Consider the following 19,265-nt stretch of genomic DNA (forward strand, 5'->3'; position numbering starts at 1 on the left):
CCTAGTAGTCTTGGTAATTGAGTAAACTTATAAGCGTTGTGGGTACCACCGTGGCTTTGCGTTTGAACAGAGCATTTTTCTAAAGGAGTCGGCCAATGTTAAGTTCTAAAAAGAAGACCAGATAGGCGTAATTCAATGAACAAGGAGACGAGGGCAAGCAAGAGACAAGTAGCATGTCTCCTTGAAGAACTCCATCATGTGAAGGATCTTCTCTTTGAAGGCGCGCTTGTTGCGCATGAGAGGGGCAACACAACAACACAAGCCGTCAAACCTCAGTTGAGACTTGGGAATCCTTCTGATCGTTGCTTGGACCGTGGGTTTCCATTTACTAAAACGAATCTCGTGATTGAGCCCGTTTTTAGCGGTCAAGCATCGCCACTGGCTTGAGTGGGTGGTAGTTGTGTGGGTAATAGCAACAACACAAGGTACCGTGCTTGTGGGGCTCATCCCAAATCAAGTTTGTGCTGCCACCGACGAGGTGTCCCTGGTACCACTGTTTCTTGGAGAGAAACATGTCGAGGATTGGATAATCATAACTGGTTGTCGGTCGATCGGTCGGTCGGTGGTTGGTCCGGCAAAGACTTTGAGATCTTTTGGGGTGGGAGTGTGCCCATCAACCACAACTTGTCTCTCCAGCCATCCAAGAGCTGTGATGTCACTGATGCTTGCTTGCTCTCAGTTGAGTTAGTGTGCTTGCCAGACAATCATTAGTGTGTGAGGATGACGCATCTCAGAGGGATACTAATAGCAGTAAGTACATCAATATGGCAAGTGAATTAACTTTCTTCCCCTACTGTTTCTAACGACCATTAACAACTTGTTTGGAGGCTCGTGAAAAGATTTCCTAAGTGTGCTCTATCAATTGGCAACCGTTACCACTTAATTGCTCCAAGCCAACTACTACAGACATCAATTATTGTAGGTAGCAATGAGAGGCAATTTGTCCAGTTCCTGGTCAAGAGCGTCCGGTATTGTTTTTCAAGTAACATTACGACTTCTTCAAACGTATTGTCTTTAATGAAGATCCTGTTGCAACTTGATTCAGTAAAGGAAATGTCAAATCTGCGAGCTCTTAACTCTGTCGCTGTTCAGTGCGCTTATTGTTCTTTGCAATGCTTTACACACCTTTCAACATGCAAATGTTCCGATTCATGATCGATCATCCACGTTTTAGACGCATAAAAAGCACAACTTTTGCCATTAGGGAACCAGGATGGGATTGAATTCTCAAAAACTATGAAAATTGCTCTTAGCTGAAGGACTTGCGACTTCAAAAGGGCCCTTGGAAAAAATTGAAGGGCCCTCGTCAGTCAATGATAATGAGATAATAGCAGAGAAGTGAAAACTTAAACTTGGCAAATGTTTGCCAAGTCGGCTCAATTCAATCAGTTGAGGAAGAGGGAATATAGCTGCGAACTAGGGAACAAATGAAATTTCAGGACGCTGCACCTAATCTAATGAGTATGTCCTCGATAGTAGAGATTGGTGAACAATGTTTCTCTTCCAGTAAACTGGTGTGCAAAAATACGAAGGTCCTTGAACCACAATCAATATCGTTGAAGAGTAGTACTTACTGTAGTAGGGTATGGTACTTACCGAACTTCCTCAGGTTGAATCGTCAGTTCCGAGATTTTTTCTTTTATTCCAATCGAATGAATCAACGGCCTTGTCGATGTGTTTCTCTTCAAGAGCAATAATCTGTCCCAATTAGATATACTTGAGAAACAATGTATTCATTATTGACAAGTACGCTCGACGCGATGAATTGTTGTCCAATGGCATTGGGGGAAGAAAAATCAATGAGTGAGCATTGCTCATTTCTCTAGGGTACTACCATTTAAGTAGGTATTTTGGAATGGCATGGCGAAATTGATTTGTAGTTGTTGGCCGAATTGAAACGCACTACTGGTACAGTTTGATTTCACCAATATGACAACAATGTGACTGGCAGAAAGTCATCGAACTGATTTCTTTGTCAATTGTAAAACATGAATTGGTTTTCAACTTGTCATCACTCAGGGCTACAATGGCACTTTGGAAGGCCACTGAAGACTTCAATCGTGATCGTAGACTAGCAGGTCATATTTCATTCACTTCAAGCTATGGGTTTCGTTTTAGCTATACACAAACAATCTTGCAGAAGAAGAATGCGGCAAATTCTGCCTAGAAACAGCAAAAAATCATATTAAGGAATAGATTGAATCTAATCCGTATAGATTTTTCACCTTGTGATCGATTTGATTTCTTTCGGTCGTGAAGTTAGAAAAAATTACTCCTGCGAGGCACTTTAAGACTTGACTTTGGACTTTGTTTTTTAACAAGCAATAGATGCAGTTTTTCGATGTACATACAATGACTGAAAGAGCACCGTAATTGAGAAACGGAAACGTTCAAAAATATACTTCTCACAATCCAGCCCATCAAATTTGCCGTTTCAGAATACCGCTCATATACTTTCTTGCTTATTGATAAATCACAAATGAGCAACAGGCTTGAGATGTCAACAAGATTAGTTCCTTCCCAAACCATGTGAGAGAAATTTATTGCTCACTCATCCCTTTTTATTTCTTCTGCAACCTCGAGGTCAACCTTTCACGTTAATGATGCTTTGTTAGAACCCATTTCTGCGAGCTGAACACCTCGTTTGGGTTGAACATGACTTCCAATTAATTGGCTTGACACCATTACGGTTGGTGGGTGCAGAGGAAATGACAATCTCTTGAAGGTTCCAACGTTCGTCGTGCATGATGTAGGTAGTTCGGGTGTTGGGCATTGTTGGAATAGGATCGACCAATCGAAAAGTAAATGCCACGCAATTTACGTACCTACTGAGCTCGATCAGCTATGCGTGCGGCTCACTACTCCAATCCTCCAATCCTGTGGAGGCTTTGTTGGCTTTTCTAATCATGACGTATATTGTTCAATTCTTACCTTCTGGCCTTCGTTGACTCTCGAGTTCAGTTCAACCGGGTGCTTGCTTGTATTTATTCCTGAGGATGGATCAATGCTCTAGCTGCGAAGTAGTATTCTCGTCGTTTGTGCTACTAAAAGTGTGCACACTAAAGCACACCAGGGACAAACGTGGACGAGGTCGTCGTCTCATTCACCGTTTGACTCTACGAGCTTAGACGACGATGATGATGAGGATGAGTAAGTAAAATCGCTACATTCAATCAAATCTTGCTCGTGTTTGGACTTTAGGTATTCATCGAGGATTTTAATAGGCGAACTTGGCAAACCTGAAGATCAGAATCGTGGGGAGGGCTTTAGCTCTTTCAAAGTCGTTCGAGTTTTGATCAATCACATATCAAAGTACCAGGAAATCGATCTAACTGGAGATGACATTCTTTCGCTGGTTTGGATCGTCATGTTTAGTAAAGCACAAATATTGAATCAGTTTGCCTATAAATAATGCATTTGAAAGGAAATAGTCCTGAATGTGCAGATGTGGAATTTGATTGCATATTTTAAGGAAGTAGAATTTGAGTAAAACAAGTCCATCAACAGTTCAGATTTGAAAACCGTCATTAAACTTGAGGAGCTAGAAAACCACATCCTCTCGAATCTTTAGAGGCTTAACTCTTCAACATTAATTGTCGAGGCCTCCGGATTGAGTCGGATCGTGCGTGGAGTAGTCCTTTGCACCCTGCATTTTTTAACTATTGTATGTGTCAATACCACTCACTCAGCCGGACACAAAAAGCGCTCATTCCTCACGACATTTCTACGTACTTCAAACTCTCCTCCGATCTATGCAGTGTAAGAACTATAGAGAGCAAATGCTGCCCATATTAGTCAGTGATGGCGAATGACGATGCATCGTGGGAAAAGATTGCTTTCAAAGTGACGTGATTGAAATTTGGAACCCATAAAAGTCTGCCTTTGAACATGGTAAAAACCTGGCCGATGTTTCTTTCTGGATTACGAACTAGACACGGAGTTTGTTGTCCTGTGCTTCTATGGTGCATTAGTGTGCACCGTCCGTGCAGAGGAGGTCTGTAAGTTGTTCTCTCTTTTTAGTTCAAGCTCAAGCCCAAAGAGTTCTCAGGATTGACACATTTCTGGCACTAATTTTCGTTAGAACCCTATATTCACGCTTGAATGGTGACCTACAGTATATCCGAATGTGAGAGACACTAAGTTCTTTTTTCCTGACATGAATGCTTATAATGGCAACATATCATGCAAACTCCTACATATGTAGTTTAAACTGGGTATGATACCATTGAGGGCTTTTTTAGCTTTGAGGGTCGAACGTAAGCCACATATGGTCTTGAATCCTCAAAATTCTGGGCAAAATGCAGATTGGTTCGTTTCTGCTTATCGGCGGTGATCGTGATGATGTTACTGAAGATGAAGACGTTTAGGTCGATGAATGGTGAGGCATGACTAGACACTCAATTGATTGGACATCTGTTTCATCACAAATATGGCACTTGTTATTCTAAAGACCTGATTAATATCTCTCTGAGCCCACGACAGACGACCTAACTGTGCTCAAGATGCTTTTGGAAAGACTACTGATTGATCACCAATCTGCCACGTGGGCTCGATGATACATCATACATCATGGCCCATCATCACTGAAACACACTGTTCAAACCTGATTTGGACGAACAACCTGAACGATGATCCAAACAAAATACAATGAGGACTTAAGGCTCAAATTCTGGCTAGTAATTTCGGTTCCATTCTCCAAGTAATGACAATTGACGTGGACTGATTTCATCTCGTGGTTGATTTGATCACGTCAGCACGATAGTGGACTAAATCAGGCGTGTCGAGTTCTCTGTCATAATTAGATACATCTCGATGTGGGTGTGAACATGAGACCGGAACTAGGCAATCTTCTGACACACTTGGTCTTAAACACTCGATTCTTTTTATGTGGCTAAATCCACAGAGCCAGGAGTAAATCACATACTGCCAGAGGTTCCACTGAGAGAAATTGTCCCTCATTAGTCACTAATAACCAGGTGTGTCGATTTAGTTCTGATTCAGCTGATGCAAAGATCAATTTAGAGCTTCAGCGCTTCGTTGATCGGCCAATCTAAAGTGCATTCATTGGTTTACACTTGCTTTGTTTAATCAGTGCATCTCAGACCTATTCATAGAATGTAAGTGTATGCGATTCAGAGTGGTATTGTTGCGGTTGCCTTCTGACACAAAGATGCCATAGTTCAAGGCCATTTTCGCCGAAATGAACCTCCTCCTCGTCCTCGTCCTCCCCGCGGAGTCTAACAACATGTCTCATTATACTGTACACCAAGACGAAGATGATCCCCCCCCTTTGCCTCACTTTTAAGGGGGTATCCGAGAATGTATTTTTTTCTCAAAGACAAGGCTTGCTCTTCTTTCGTGTCATATCCTTTTTATTTCCAAATCCAAAGCAAGCTTGTTCAAGCCTTTTGAACGGCCAACAACACCAGTAATCCAACCGGTATCCCACTCGAGCTACAGAGGGCCGACCACACTTACAATTGAAGCAATCCTCCAATTATGTATGCACTTGTATATATGTGTCAATTCGCAAGCATGAACTTCGAATTCGCCATGCAACATGGAGGAGATTTCAATGGCTCAACTTGAGAACATCTTCTATTTAGCTGACACTGATCAATTCATTAGTGTTACTCCCCTGATTTGATTGCACTCTCTCTACTGTGGTACATTTGTAATGTATGTATCTCAGTAAGTAAGGGACACTTCGCTCTTTCGAGACCGCAAGGAAGTTGAATGTGGCAAAAGACGTACAGACGAGTGCCTGAAGACGACTTGCTATGCTACCATGTTGTGAATAGTGACATTCAGTGAGGGAATCCTTCGCATAGCCAGCACATAGATAGACCTTTGTCGTGCTTTATGCGCAAGACATGTAATAAATACCTGGGGGAGCTACAAATGGAGATATCGGGCTCTTTGTACGTTTTGTAAACGTGAGTGACTGAAAGTAAGATGATATCAATCAAGCCAGATAGCAATTGAATAGGAATTTATGAATCAACGGGGAGTGAGATCTGAGTTCAATGGAACAATTACTCGGTTTTTTCCCTCAAAAGGCGAAAAAAAATAAGAAGCCGTTTAGAGTCAGAAAAGAGCCCAACATGTGTTGCTTGAAATTGGGCTGGCCGATCATTTGTGACGAAGAAGATTGAATCAAAGCGTGAAGTGATTCATTCCCGTTTTTCTTCATACGTGTGCACTCAATGCTACACACTTGCCAATATTCTGACCAATACTCGAGAGAATTACATCATAGGCCGATTTTGATGCCAACGTTTATATATCTTCCAAGGAATTTGCGAATATTTATAGGACAAGGAAAAACACTCGAGTGAGTCATTTTGAACTTTTATTCGCGAACGTGTACGCACATCGATATTCCGTTCGTTAGAGCGCCGAATGAAGCGAAAGAGGCCAACTATGAAGCCTAACCAATCCATTTAACGACCTACAGTAAAATGCTAATTCCCTGATATTCAAAACTGGGCAGGAACAACGTGCACTAAATCGAAGTACCACGAAGACGACACTCGAAGGATTCATTGCCCTCTGTGTGTGTGTGTGTGTGTGATACATGAATAAAGGGATGAACACGATGATGATCAGTGGTGGTTACGTAAATTAACGATGAATGGCACGCACAGGTAACCACAAGGCCTGTCAAACAAAAAAACAACACCTGTGCTCTAAAACATACCTTTGTACCTAATCTAAAAAAAAGTTCGAACACAAACACATTACACACAACCCATTCACACCTTATTCTTCTCACATTTCAGTCGCTTCTCTTAACCCCTGGGTGGCTCCTCTCCCTAGTCGCATGTGATGCCACGCCCATAACCAATAATAACAGCAACAACAACAACAACAATCCAAACCAACAAAATGAGATTAACCACCCGTACAATCAGTTTCACATCCAAACTGATGAGGGGAGTAATCGGTTCTTCAAATACCAGACCAAAGGTGGGCAATTCCGGAAAGAGACTCGTCTCGACGATGGGTCGGTCGTGGGTAGTTATGGCTGGATCGATGCCCACGGTCTCCTAAGACTTTGGGATTATGTGGCCGATAAGAAAGGATATCGCATCGTTAAGACACGAATTCTTCGATTTGACGAGGAGGAGGAGGAGGAGGAGGAGGAGAAGGAGAAGGAAAAAGAAGGAGAAGAGCCTCTGGATAACCAGATTGCAGGAGGACGAAAAGACGCGAGCTCGACCACCCACGCCAAGAGCAAGAGAACAAAGTCACGTGCTTTATTCGATGGAGGACCCTTGACCTCCAAAGTAATGTTCGACTCGTCTTCCTTTTCGGGCCGATCCCCTGTCACTGACATCCACAATCGGGATAACACTGAGCAACGCGAGCAACGGGAAGAAGACGCCAACGACGTTGTTAAGCAAATAGTCATTGATCAAGACAACGAGGAGAGCAAGAAGACACCCAGCGTGGCCGACCTATCGAGGATGCATTTTCGACTACAAAGACGAATTGATGGAGCCAACGGTGTCACACATATTCAAGTTGAGCCATTATTCAGCCAACCACAAGAGGAGTCCCATGAAATATCATCCTCAGACATCACAACGACTGAGGCCCCTCGTGGTCAGGGCCCTTCTGAGGAACTTCATCATGACAGTCGTCGTCGAGGGTTTCAGGAGAGTGATGAATCGAGAGGTACGCCTCGACGACACGGTTTCTTCAAGAAAATCGAACCCAGAGGTGAAGGGACCCGACTCCAATATACTCCTCGAAGGGCTGCACAGATCAGGAGGAGGAATAAATCTGCCAGAAATAGCCAGACCTATCATATATCAGGAGAGAGAGGAGGCAAATTTGTTATCGTCAAAAGGAAGCGACGGCCGTCTAATCCTGAAAAATTGTCTCCTCACGAGAACGATCTCTCGGTGAATTATGAAACTGAGAACATCTTCCACTTGGAAAAACAATCGCTCAACAGTGGTGGCCAGGAACGGAGGGGAGAATATGGGTATATTGACCCATTTGGCATCCGAAGAGTCGTGGTGTATTCGATTGGTGCCGAGGGCGATCTCGTGAAAATCAAGGAAAATGACTTTGTGGGTCAAGACACCTACTTTCAATCGTCGTAGTGATCACGTCTCGATCTACGTATTACCTAATCAAATCATTACTTCCCCTCACACCAGTTTGATCTCAGTGTGGATGGTTGGTTGAGCTTGCATGAAAATTGAAGGCATTAGCAACTTGAGCACTAACATTTTGATACCCGCATGTTCCCGAAACCGGACTTCACTCTTAGTCCACAAGTCTTAAGGCCCTTGTCAACGCAATCAAAAAGTATCCAACAGTGCCTTTCTACGTGTACTTACCGGTTCTCCTATAATTCCATATGTTTATGATTGTTCTTTCCACAAACAACTGATGATGATGATGATAACACCATTCTAGTCTCCCAAATATCTAGGGGGTATATTCTATATTCCACGACATATCCGTCATGTGTTTTTTTAATCTACAATTCACAACGAAATAAAAGAAAATGTTGGAAACTGGAATCTGACCTGCTTCGTTTCGCTACCAATTTTTTAGTGCTTCTTGTGCCAGGTGGCGCTTTCTAAGCCCCTCCAGCGAGCTCCTGGTACTCCCGACAACCCTCAGTTACAGTATCATGTTCAGACTGACCAAGGTCCGGAGAGGTTCTTCCGCTTCCAAACGTTGAGTGGTCAGTACCGCAAGGAACAGATCCTGCCGGATGGGTCCGTGGTGGGAAGCTATGGATGGGTGGATCCCAATGGCGTGCTCCGCCTTTTCGACTATGTTTCCGACAACCTGGGATATCGCATTGAGAAGCAACGTCTGTTCAAGGTTACAACTGAATTATCTAGAACTATGGCATCTGTTTCGACCTTCATGACTTGATTTGGCTTTCATAGGTTGGTAAAATCACAGAGGAAACTGCGACCTTAGAGACTCGTGGAGGTGATCTGAATCTTGGATTCGAAGTTTTTCCTTTGGATTTTGATTCTGATCCGGCTTTCAATGGCTTGGCTTCGGCTAAAGGAGGTGTGCCATTGGGTGGCACAAGCGGATTTCGATCTATCCATGGTCCTGAGGGAAGTTTCCATCTTACCCCATCCTATCAGGTGGCCAGTCTAACCAGCACGAATGATCCAGCCAACCCGATTTCTAAACAAGGTCAAGCCACATTTTTTGAGGGAGATCCCATTCTGGTTCAACCCATCCAGGAGAAGCCAAAGGTATATTTGTCTAGAATTGAATGGTAGCACCACAGTGGTCATCATTACCGGACGTAGACTCATGGTTCCTAACTTAGACCATTGGAAAGTCGAGAGTGTTGTTTAACGCAGGTGGTCAGTCTATCTAACAATCACGAAAGATCCAGCCAATCCGATTTATTAGCTTATTTCTTAGCTTAGTTCTTAGCTTGGACTAGAGACCCTGGCGCATCCAGGGTCCCTAGCTTGGACCATTGGAAAATCGAGCTTGGCGCATAACGTTTTCAAAGTGACGGTCACGCAACCTGGCCCGGCAGAATAAATATCCTACTCTTTCAGATTGTAATTGGAGCTCGGCAAAATTCACCTCGAGAGATTCCAGCTCCCAGGAAAGCTTCTATTGTTATAGGATATGCTGCCAATGACGTGGAGATCCGTCGACCCGCAAATACTGCTTCCACGAGAACCGCTTCAACGAGGGTTGGATCAGCATCGCCTTCCTCTCGACAATCTGATTCTTCTAATAGAAGACCGTCTGGAATTGTCATTGGAAGAACTGCCAGGATGTTAACCATTTGAAAGAAAAGATTTCAACCTAAATGTTAACCAATCATCTTAATCAACGCTCCTAGAAATGGGAATACCCTTGTCATCAATGTTATTGGAAATAACAATTCACCGCTACAAAGCCTTCATAATCTGAAGGGTGCGAAAGACGAGTTGATTCAGAATTTGAAATACTAGAATTACGAACATTTTGAAATTGTATCTTTTTCTTAGATTTTTTCACACGTTAGTAAATTTCCGGCATGCGTATGGTTTATTCCAAATCACAGATACGATTATTCACTGATTATAATCGACGCACATGTTTCATCGATTTCAAATCTTTTTCCGTTCCTTTTGTAGAAAATTTTTGGCCACACGATCAAAATTTCGAGACTCTAGAGCTATGATCACGTCAGAATCTGAAGGAAAAGATAACGCTTTTGTCAATTAGTTGTAATCCACAGCCCCATTAAGTGTTTTACCCAAATCTTCCGGTTTGGTTAAAGGAAGTTGTATTTGAGGTAAATCTGACAATTTTTGGTTGAGACCCGTTCTCTGAATATCCGAGAATGGGACGAGGGTCTCTCCGATGAAGAAGTCGTTCCCGGGAAGGATCCCTCGATCTTTTATAGTTAACTGGATGAAGGCATCATGGAATCGGTTCGATTGGTTGGGTCCTAAGACACTAAAGGCGAAAAAAGTTTCACCATCCTTGGGTTATGAATTCAAGCTTCAGCGCTTTAGCATTACTCAAATACTTACAAGTCAAAGGTTTCGTCAAAGAGAGGAAAGAGTGTCCTTCGTTGAACTTTGGTCTTGAACTTGGGCGCAAACGAGAACTTTCCCTCCGGGACGATTTTCACACTCACATATGGATCACATTGGCCGGCGTGTGTTTGAGCATGGAACTGAATGCTAGCCTCGTGTAGATTGGCACGGATGGACTTGAACTTGGACTTGACCCATTCCAAATTCATAGAGGACCGATACAAATTCGAGTTGTGAGATCTGCTACGGATTGGTGGAAAGTGCTTCGATTGGATTCGAACTAGGAGGAGAACCGGTTAAAAAGACTAGAGGGTGAATTTGAATGTTTCTTCACATGTTTTTAGTTCTCATTTTTGAAATCATCTTTTATATATATATATACCTTTTTATCACAACACATAAAAATATCACTTTTGTTATCTCTTTTTACCTTGAAAATACTTGCTTTTGCATACAGTACATAGTACTTTTTCAATCGCAAGGGATGCAAGCCTTGTAAGTTTGGCTCTCGAACGGCAAGAAAATAGGAAAGCGACTACATTTGTATATTTTTCACTGTTTAAGTTCCGATGGCTTTTGAAGGCCAACTGTTGCAATTCCCCTGACTAAATCTCGTACACTGAGTCTTCCTTATTGTACCGTTTTTTTCGTTTGAATTGGGCGCTCCAAAATAGGTTCTTCAAGCTAAACAGCTGATTTTCCGGTTCGAAACCCATCAGTATAGCTTACCCGTTTGAGTGTCGGGAGGTTTCAAATTGCGAGCGTTCAGAACCTCGATTCTGAGGTGCTCTTTGAGAAGCTGACATCTCACTGTGAGACTTCCTATGGGCCAGTCAGCATCTTGAATGGCTTGCTGATGCTGGTATCGTGACCAATGGTACCTGGAGATGAGCTCGTTGCTATCAGCCGCGTAAGTTTGCAACAAATTGGTCATCTTCAAAAGGGTTTCGTCATTCGGAATCTTGTCCCCGTAGAAAAAATTGATCAGGATCTTCAATATATCGAGCAAGGTCTTGAAATAGCTCGGCGGTTTCTGGCGCTTTAACAGTAATTTTCTCTCATGAGGATCACATTATTCAAGGAATACCGCCAAGACGGGCCTTACCTCAATACTAAGATGAATCGTTTCTGACAAACTCAAGGCAGAGCTGTCCCAAATGACGGACAAGACCTTCTCAAAATTCGCGTTATTCAATTTTTCCTTCAGGATGATCATATTTTTGTCCAGATATTGGATCAAAGTCTCTTTATCCCTGCCAGCATAAGCCACCAAAGCACTGCCTTCAACAAGGAACTTTTGAATCACTGGCGCCATTTTCTCACCAATCGTGTCCAAGATCTCAAAGATCTTGTTTTCAACATTTTCCACCGCATTCTGGACCAACGTCTGTAGGGTTCTCCGACATGAGTTGGCCACCATTTCGCCATTGAGGGTTTCCAACTTCTCCAGAGTCTCCTCCATGCCCAAGGCCGCCACAAACGGTTGAATGAATTCCAGCACGTAGTCAATGTTGTTGATGGCCAAACAAAGGCTGGGCGTGATCTCGTATTTGCCATCTTTCTTCTCAATTTGCTGGGACAATGTCACTCGGCGACACATATGATCCGCATAAAATATTGAAGTCTTGCAGACATCCTAAAAAAATATCATTCGTCAATCATTCATATCATAAAGTAGTCCTTTGGATTGTGATGGAGTCAGTTTTCAAGTTTCAAAAAATATCCCAGCGAAGAAGGAGGTTAAACATGTGTTCCAAGGCATGCCTTTCTTCTAAACTTTCTCAAACACTTGTGGAACATAGATCAGATCATCAAGTGAGAGGAGAAAAACAAGATAAAAAAGTCTTCCATACTAGGTATTAGTGAAGCTTCACGGGCTAGAAACTACGCATTATTCCTTAATCCAGTCAATCCAAGTTCGACCTAGAAGCCAGAAACATGGGTCAAGTGGAAACCAAAATTTTTGAAGACGCACCCCCATGGGACGTTAAAACTGTGATGGATCGCACCGATTTGGACGAAGAAAGTATCGATATTTGCTGGAGAATGTGGTGCGAACATCCATTAGTTAATCGTAATAAGATCAAAGAGCCGGATTTCTACAAACTTCTGGATATTGGACCCAATGACCCAGAAGAGCATCGAACCGCTAAGAAAATGTTCGAGCTCTTGGACCGTGATGATGATCAAGACCTTGAGTTTGTCGATACTATGATATTCCTGTTCTCCATGGATCAGGAATTGACTCAAGAGCAGAAATTGAGACGTTCGTTCCACTTTTACGACCGAACGGAAACGGGTTCGATCACCAAGCAAGAAATGGTCGAAGCCTTGGATCTTTTGGAGCTCTTGGACATGGAGCACGACAAAAAGGGAAAGGTTATCATCCCTGACCATGTGGAAAACCTGTTCAGTCTCATGGATTTTGCACACAACAATCGCATCAACGAGAATGAATTCATGCGAGCTGCCAAACATTATCGGAAATTGGGCCTCACGCTCACCGTCCATTTACTAGAGCGAAATCGGAAGAAACTGATTGAGGCTGTCAAAGAGTTCAGCGCCAACGAAGTCAAATTGGATGCAATGAAAGGAGCTCGAAAAAAGAGCGGTTTGGCCGGGCAATTGGGCGTGAGTATCCAGGAGTTTAAAGACAAGCAACTTCCGCCCAAAGAAGGGAAACAAGAATGATAGTAATTCAAGTGCAGTCCTAATGGTGAATGAAACGCAATCAGACAGCAGTGCTCACGTCTAAGATTTTTGAAATGAACGCATACGACGCCTCCACATCCGGCCAATTCAACTCCTTCCAAAACGTTTTGATCTGCAAAAGCACCGTCCGGATATCCACAGCTGATGAGCTATGCTGAACCAAGGCATCAACTGGCTCCAAATTGTCCAATTCTACGGCCCGAATAATCCGTTCCATGGCCTTATACAGAGCTATGTCCAGCCAACGAGCCACGGCCTTGTTAAACCAAGCATGACAGTTCATGAATTCGACGGCCGGGATTTCTCCATGGATCTGTTTCCCCAAACTGTAATAAAACGAAAAAGAGGTGAAAAATTCGGTCCAATCTTTGAGGTGGGATTTTGCACCCACGCGGCCATTTGTTGCAAGGCCAAGTAGAGCTCAAATAGACTGGTGCCGATTGCGAGGGTGTCACTGACGTAATTGTTGTCCGAGTTTTCCGAGAAGATTATAGGCCGGAGTTTGTCACATGTACTCTCAACTAGGTCCTTGGCCACCTCCACGAGCTAGATTGAGAGAAAAGACGGGAATTAATGCGATCAATTATTCGGATAAATAGCTAGACCCACCTCATTCTGATACACATCAAACGCTATGCGAAGATAATCAATCTGGAGGTTCTCGGAAAAGAGCTCATGGACCGCCCGGCATTCGGTCTTGAGATCAGTGACCAAGGTTCGAACCAAGGCCGTGATGTTCTTGATTCGTAATGCCCGGGAACTCTCAATGGGGAGAGCGTCTACAATATAGCGATACCAATGCTGGAAGCTCTCTCCAATAGCCTCAGTCACCTTGAGAATCATGTTTCCTGGGGTGATGAGGTTCATGTAGTGGCGATAATCTGTCGTATCCAAGCTCTTTCTTTCGTTCCGAGGCGGATCCTTGCCTTCTACGGCATTGGAAATCAGCCTCAAACATCTTAAAGGAGGATAGGCTTTTGGTCAATTTTTGAATAAACGTAACTTTTGTTATGACGGTTAGTTAACTTGTTCCTTAATTTCGTACCAACTCTCAAATTGAGTTTCGAAACAACTTTATGTATATGTTTGAATGTTTTTTTTCTGTCAAATCTTCTTCTCACTTTGTGCAAGTTAAATTTTTCGAATAGAGCGCTTTTAACTCCTCAATCAATTACCAGCCGTCTTCTTTTGGGCTGAAAATATGTATTGGCCAATAATGAGCTCGTTTTCCTGTCCTATCGTTTAAGTGAGTAACAGCTTTGCTTACTTACTTGAGAATGTATTCTACCTGAAGCGTGAGCTCCGGGTTATTAGCCATGTAATGTCGATGCTTTCGAAGGAACTCGGTCGCATGATGGGTGAAGATCACCGCAGTCTCAATGAAGTTTTCCTCCTACACAACAAAGTGATCTGATTATGTTCCTCTACGAATTCAAGCCCTTAAGCTTCGCATCTCAGCTTACGTCATCCACGTGGAATAGATTTTGGGTGATGGCGTAATGAAGCTTTTCCAAAATGGGATGAAACACCCGGTAGTCCAAAGGCAAATCGCAATGCGTGTGAGCATACACCAACCATCGAGACAAGGCCGTTTCGGCTCCCGTGATTTTCCCCTGAACCGCATGTTGAGCCAAGATGGTGACAGACTCTTTGCTGAAGGTTCCGTTCCAAGTGAAAGGTTCGCACTGGGAGGAAGATGGCATGGATTAAGTGTTCTTATAGACCGACATTCAAACACAAAATGATTTACATGATTATTTTGGAGCTCATGTGCGAAGAGGATTTTGAGGAGGTGTTTATGCTCTTGGGACGTCAGATGCTGGTCCTTTTCCGTGGATAAAGCCAGACTGATATTGACTTCCCCTCTTTTCTTCTTGCTCTTGGACTTCATGTCAGGTTTCTCCAACTCGAGCCAACTATGAAGTCCTGCCGAGGGCACATCCTACAAATGTACAAAAGCCGAAATAAATCGAAATGAACGTCTAATTCCCGTTGTTTATTTGAAATGGACGCTGATCAAAAGTAGATAGGCAGAGAGTGAGTTGTGGAAATGTCGACTTACTCTTAATGGGATTTCCACACTGCCAATGAGTCCGTGAGTCGTTTTCCCCGCCGAGGCATTCATCGTTTCTTTGATAAACTTTCTAAGACCTCGTCCGTCTTTGATCTCGTTTATTTTGCGGAATTTGTCGGACACATTCTCCTCGGGGTTAAAATCCCTGTCCGGAGGGAGGAAATGTAAGATCTGCTTAGAAGCATTCATGAAAGCCTTCAAACAGCAAACAAACTCACCAGATATCAATCCTCAGACTGTCGCTGTCCACGCTATTTACATCCCTGTATAAACACAGGGGAGGCGGAATTGGGTGTCAATCAAATGAGTGTTCAATGTGAGATGGAGCAACATTCACTTACAAAACGAACTCTTCGTTCCAAATTGGGTCCAAGGTTCGCTCCTTGTAACTTGTGTTGAAGCGGGATAATGGATTAGTGGTCAAATAGAAGGTGCAAAATGGATCGCTGCTGCCGGACATGTCTTTCCCAATGAGACCTCAATGTGAGATGGAGCAACATTCACTTACAAAACGAACTCTTCGTTCCAAATTGGGTCCAAGGTTCGCTCCTTGTAACTCGTGTTGAAGCGGGATAATGGATTAGTGGTCAAATAGAAGGTGCAAAATGGATCGCTGCTGCCGGACATGTCTTTCCCAATGAGACCTCGCGCCTCCAAAATCTCCAAGTTGGCTTTCAAATAAGGTTCCTACAAAAAGCAAACCAGTTCAAGCTGATATTTATATCCACCACATGGGAAATGTGTGTGCTTCTTTCAGTACCTCCCGCATGCAGGCAATATCGAGTAATTGGGCGTGTTTGCCATCCCCAAAATGAAAGGCTTCTTTAAGATGATCGATCAACAGGGTTTGTTCTTCTCGTTCCGCATCACAACCAATCATATGGAGAATCGAGTACAAAATCTCGACATAAAGCTCCTCTAACTACAGCGATAAAGCGGGTCGGATTATAAGTGAATAAAGATATTAGTGAAAAACGAAATATTACATACTGTCATTATCCTCTTCTTATTGGTGCCTAGAGACATGGTGCTAGAATTCACCCTTTTAAGTCTGGGGGTAGGGGCAATGGGCGGCATCGGCGGGGGCAGGGTGGATTTCTGGGCCTTGGCGTCATCCTCATCCTTCCACTACAAGGGAAAAGGCAAAATAATTTGACGACATAAACATAGTGATCCACTTTCGTGTGCTATAACTGATATTATTCGCCAAATCGAAGACCGATGTTGCTTTTGTCAAAGGCCGAAATTTTTGCCACAATTGAACGTATGTCACTATATGAAGCCATTCATTTTCTCGATTTCTTTTTTGTTCCTTTTCGATTGACTTTTAAATGGGAATATTAGGACACGTACAGACGCCAAGATGGAGACACTTCGGTCTTTTTTCTTTCGCCAGGTTCCAGAACTCTTGCCAAGAAAACTAGAAAGAGTCTTGGGGAAGTGGAAGCCGTCTGATTCATCCAGGATCTTCCTGGGGGACACTGAATTCCTCTCGCCATTGGTGAAACTCTGGTTCCGATTCAATCCATTCCGCACTTCATGAGCTTCCTCTAGCTCTTCAGAAGTCTTGGGGGATCGAATGATATGCTTCAAACTTCCAACTTTCTTCATTGTTTGCATTCATAGAGCAATTGGAATGAACCTCCTCTTCGCGAGCACGGATTTTTTTCTCTTGTTCGAATCAGATGTGATTGCTGTGTCAAACGCTCACAATTGAAGTCCTACTGAAATGTTTAGAGAAACTGGGTCCTGTGCCACTAAACATTCACTTAGATACAAGAGCTCAACTGATCTTATTGGAGACGACGACGATGATGGATGGATGTGCAACTTCCCTCGGATTGGGGACACCATTTAGCAGGGTTTGGAGGGGCAAAGTTGAATTACCTTCCGTCCGTCTTGATTAACCAGATCACTGATCCTGAACCTCACAACTTCACCAACAAACGCATTAAGTATCTGGCTGAATTGTCTCAAGCGTGCTGCAAGTGGTGCATTTGCTCGATTCGCATTTTCGAAAGACTCTCTTGTCCTCACATGGAAACCTCCCCAAGATGATCGGATCGAGGAAAAAACTGGCCCAACTTGGCTTGTAGTCGCACGTACTGTATCCAGTATCCTTGCTTGGCGACTTTTCGATGAATTTCAGGCTTAGTATAACGCTCATCCTAAGCCTAAGCGATTCCCAAAACTTTGAAATACTGCCAAGACTTCGAGGCATGGACGTGCAAAAACAAATGCAGTATTTTTTCAAAATAAGTGGACAGGCAAATCGTTTCCATAACTCTGATATGGTTTAACTCACAAAAAGAGCCCAAAGCTCAAGAAGATGTATCTACGACCAAACTATATGAAAATTGGGTCGTTTTTTATTTAGTTTTAAATTCATTAATTCATCATTTGTACTTCTTTTCATTTGTCAATCCAATTGATTTATCACCCACATGCCGTTGACCCGAGTTGGTGTGCCTTTTCAATCAAGATGAATGGAAGCCACAGTTATGTCCCCCTTTAGAAACACTTGATATTAACAGGCTAACAGATCAAGGTAACCTGACCTTCGACCCTAATCAAGCAGAATCGATTTTCTTCCAGAGGTTGGAAAAAACTTTTCAAAGCATCCGAGATGTCTGATGTAAGTCATCTCCTCAATTTCCTACTGTCTCGAAAAAGCCAAATCGCACGTGTGTTGTTCAGATCTGAAGGAGTAAGTAAGTCCGTCCAATTTCTTGGCCAAGTCCAATGAGTGCGGTTGAACTACTGAGTGCCGTTCGGTCGCTCAGAGATGAACCGGCCTGAGCGATCTTCGACAGAATTTGCTCTCATCGTTCCTCCGTTCCTCCGTTCCTCGGTTCGTCCGAAGGGACCAAGTCCCTGAATGTGCAGGTCCATGTATGTGCGTGAATGTGTGAGTGAGTACGTGTGCACTTTGTCCAGTCTCGCAGCTTCATAAGAGACAACAGGGACAACGAGCTCTCTGATTCTACGTCAAGTGATGATCCTCATATTGTGCTGAGACAGAAAGTGATAGAACGAGAGAGCTTCGAATGCATTGTGCTTTACCCTCGACATAATGTATGTATGTACACTATGGACTAAGCGGGTTTCTTGTCTGTATCTCTTTCATTATTGGAAAGCCATGAACAGTTTCGATGCTCTGGAATCAATGTATTTTAGCCTCTAACTGGCTTACGAATGAATCACCTTGAATCATGCCTATCTAATTTGGATCATAGGGGAAAAAACCTGGCGTGCGTATTCACTCACTCAAAGGAGTCTTTCTTCTTTTTTCTTTGAAAGGACAACACGGATAACATCAATCAGTTGAACAATGAGATATTCAATACAATTTTTGAACTAGTTCCGAATCCAGAATTTGTGTTTTAGATCTCCTAAATCGAGTGTCTGTAAACCAAAGTCATTAGACTTAGTTGCAGGTGTGGTTGATATCGATGATTTTGAATGCGTTTTCGGCAGTTGAAATACTCTGAACGCACTAGGCAATATATTCTTTGTCTAAAAAGTCATCCGTGGAACCTCGTGGTCGACAAAATATTCGCACAATTGGGAAAGAAACCTTGACCAAGATTTGACTTTCCATCATGCGTGCCGTGCTAGTGATTTATCGTTTGTTGCAAGTTTCGTTGGGTGCGAACTGTCGTTTTGAATTTGTCTTGACTCACTTGACGAGCTACTCTAGTCAGTTGTAAATACTGTAGGTAGCCAGAGGGTTGAAACGGAATGTGAAGAGCTTAACTTTGACTTGGCGGTGTGTGGAATCCCATCACTATCCACTGCAAAGTGTGTTTGTTCCGTGGGGGGAATACGTCTAATGGATTTGGGGGTGGGATACAGGCTCAAATCAGATAGTGGAGATAGTTTGACAGAAGCCAGAACTGGGCTTGTCAAACAATTTGGAACACATGTTATATCGCCTACGG

The 19,265-nt window shown here is 43.1% G+C and overlaps 2 protein-coding genes across 5 annotated transcripts; one reads left to right on the forward strand and one right to left on the reverse strand.

Moving 5' to 3' along the window:
* The first annotated feature begins 154 nt into the window (after positions 1–154).
* Positions 155–9,988, forward strand: LOC131880217 (uncharacterized). Of its 2 annotated transcripts, XM_059226785.1 has the most exons (4): positions 244–750; positions 8,575–8,850; positions 8,919–9,242; positions 9,561–9,988. In XM_059226785.1, the coding sequence occupies exons 1-4, from the start codon at positions 721–723 to the stop codon at positions 9,798–9,800; spliced, it is 870 nt and encodes a 289-aa protein (XP_059082768.1). In that variant the 5' UTR covers positions 244–720; the 3' UTR covers positions 9,801–9,988. The 2 variants fall into 2 exon arrangements, with proteins under 2 accessions (XP_059082767.1, XP_059082768.1); XM_059226784.1 differs by lacking the exons at positions 8,575–8,850; positions 8,919–9,242; positions 9,561–9,988 and adding an exon at positions 6,783–8,540 and having other exon boundaries at positions 155–750.
* LOC131880216 (protein unc-13 homolog 4B-like) lies at positions 9,973–17,367 on the reverse strand. Of its 3 annotated transcripts, XM_059226782.1 has the most exons (18): positions 17,113–17,367; positions 16,678–17,045; positions 16,315–16,452; positions 16,085–16,246; positions 15,833–16,011; positions 15,543–15,587; positions 15,313–15,469; positions 15,001–15,192; positions 14,714–14,935; positions 14,522–14,643; positions 13,860–14,208; positions 13,642–13,796; positions 13,288–13,576; positions 11,644–12,174; positions 11,268–11,577; positions 10,533–10,818; positions 10,253–10,455; positions 9,973–10,189 (listed from the first exon to the last, which is right to left on the reverse strand). In XM_059226782.1, the coding sequence occupies exons 2-18, from the start codon at positions 16,942–16,944 to the stop codon at positions 10,104–10,106; spliced, it is 3,693 nt and encodes a 1,230-aa protein (XP_059082765.1). In that variant the 5' UTR covers positions 16,945–17,045; positions 17,113–17,367; the 3' UTR covers positions 9,973–10,103. The 3 variants fall into 3 exon arrangements, with proteins under 3 accessions (XP_059082765.1, XP_059082764.1, XP_059082766.1); XM_059226781.1 differs by having other exon boundaries at positions 16,678–17,367; XM_059226783.1 differs by lacking the exons at positions 15,833–16,011; positions 16,085–16,246; positions 16,315–16,452; positions 16,678–17,045; positions 17,113–17,367 and adding an exon at positions 15,666–15,798.
* Positions 17,368–19,265: the final 1,898 nt, after the last annotated feature.

Source organism: Tigriopus californicus, chromosome 5 (genome assembly GCF_007210705.1).
Source record: "Tigriopus californicus strain San Diego chromosome 5, Tcal_SD_v2.1, whole genome shotgun sequence".
In the NCBI taxonomy this organism is placed as follows: Eukaryota; Metazoa; Arthropoda; class Copepoda; order Harpacticoida; family Harpacticidae; genus Tigriopus; species Tigriopus californicus.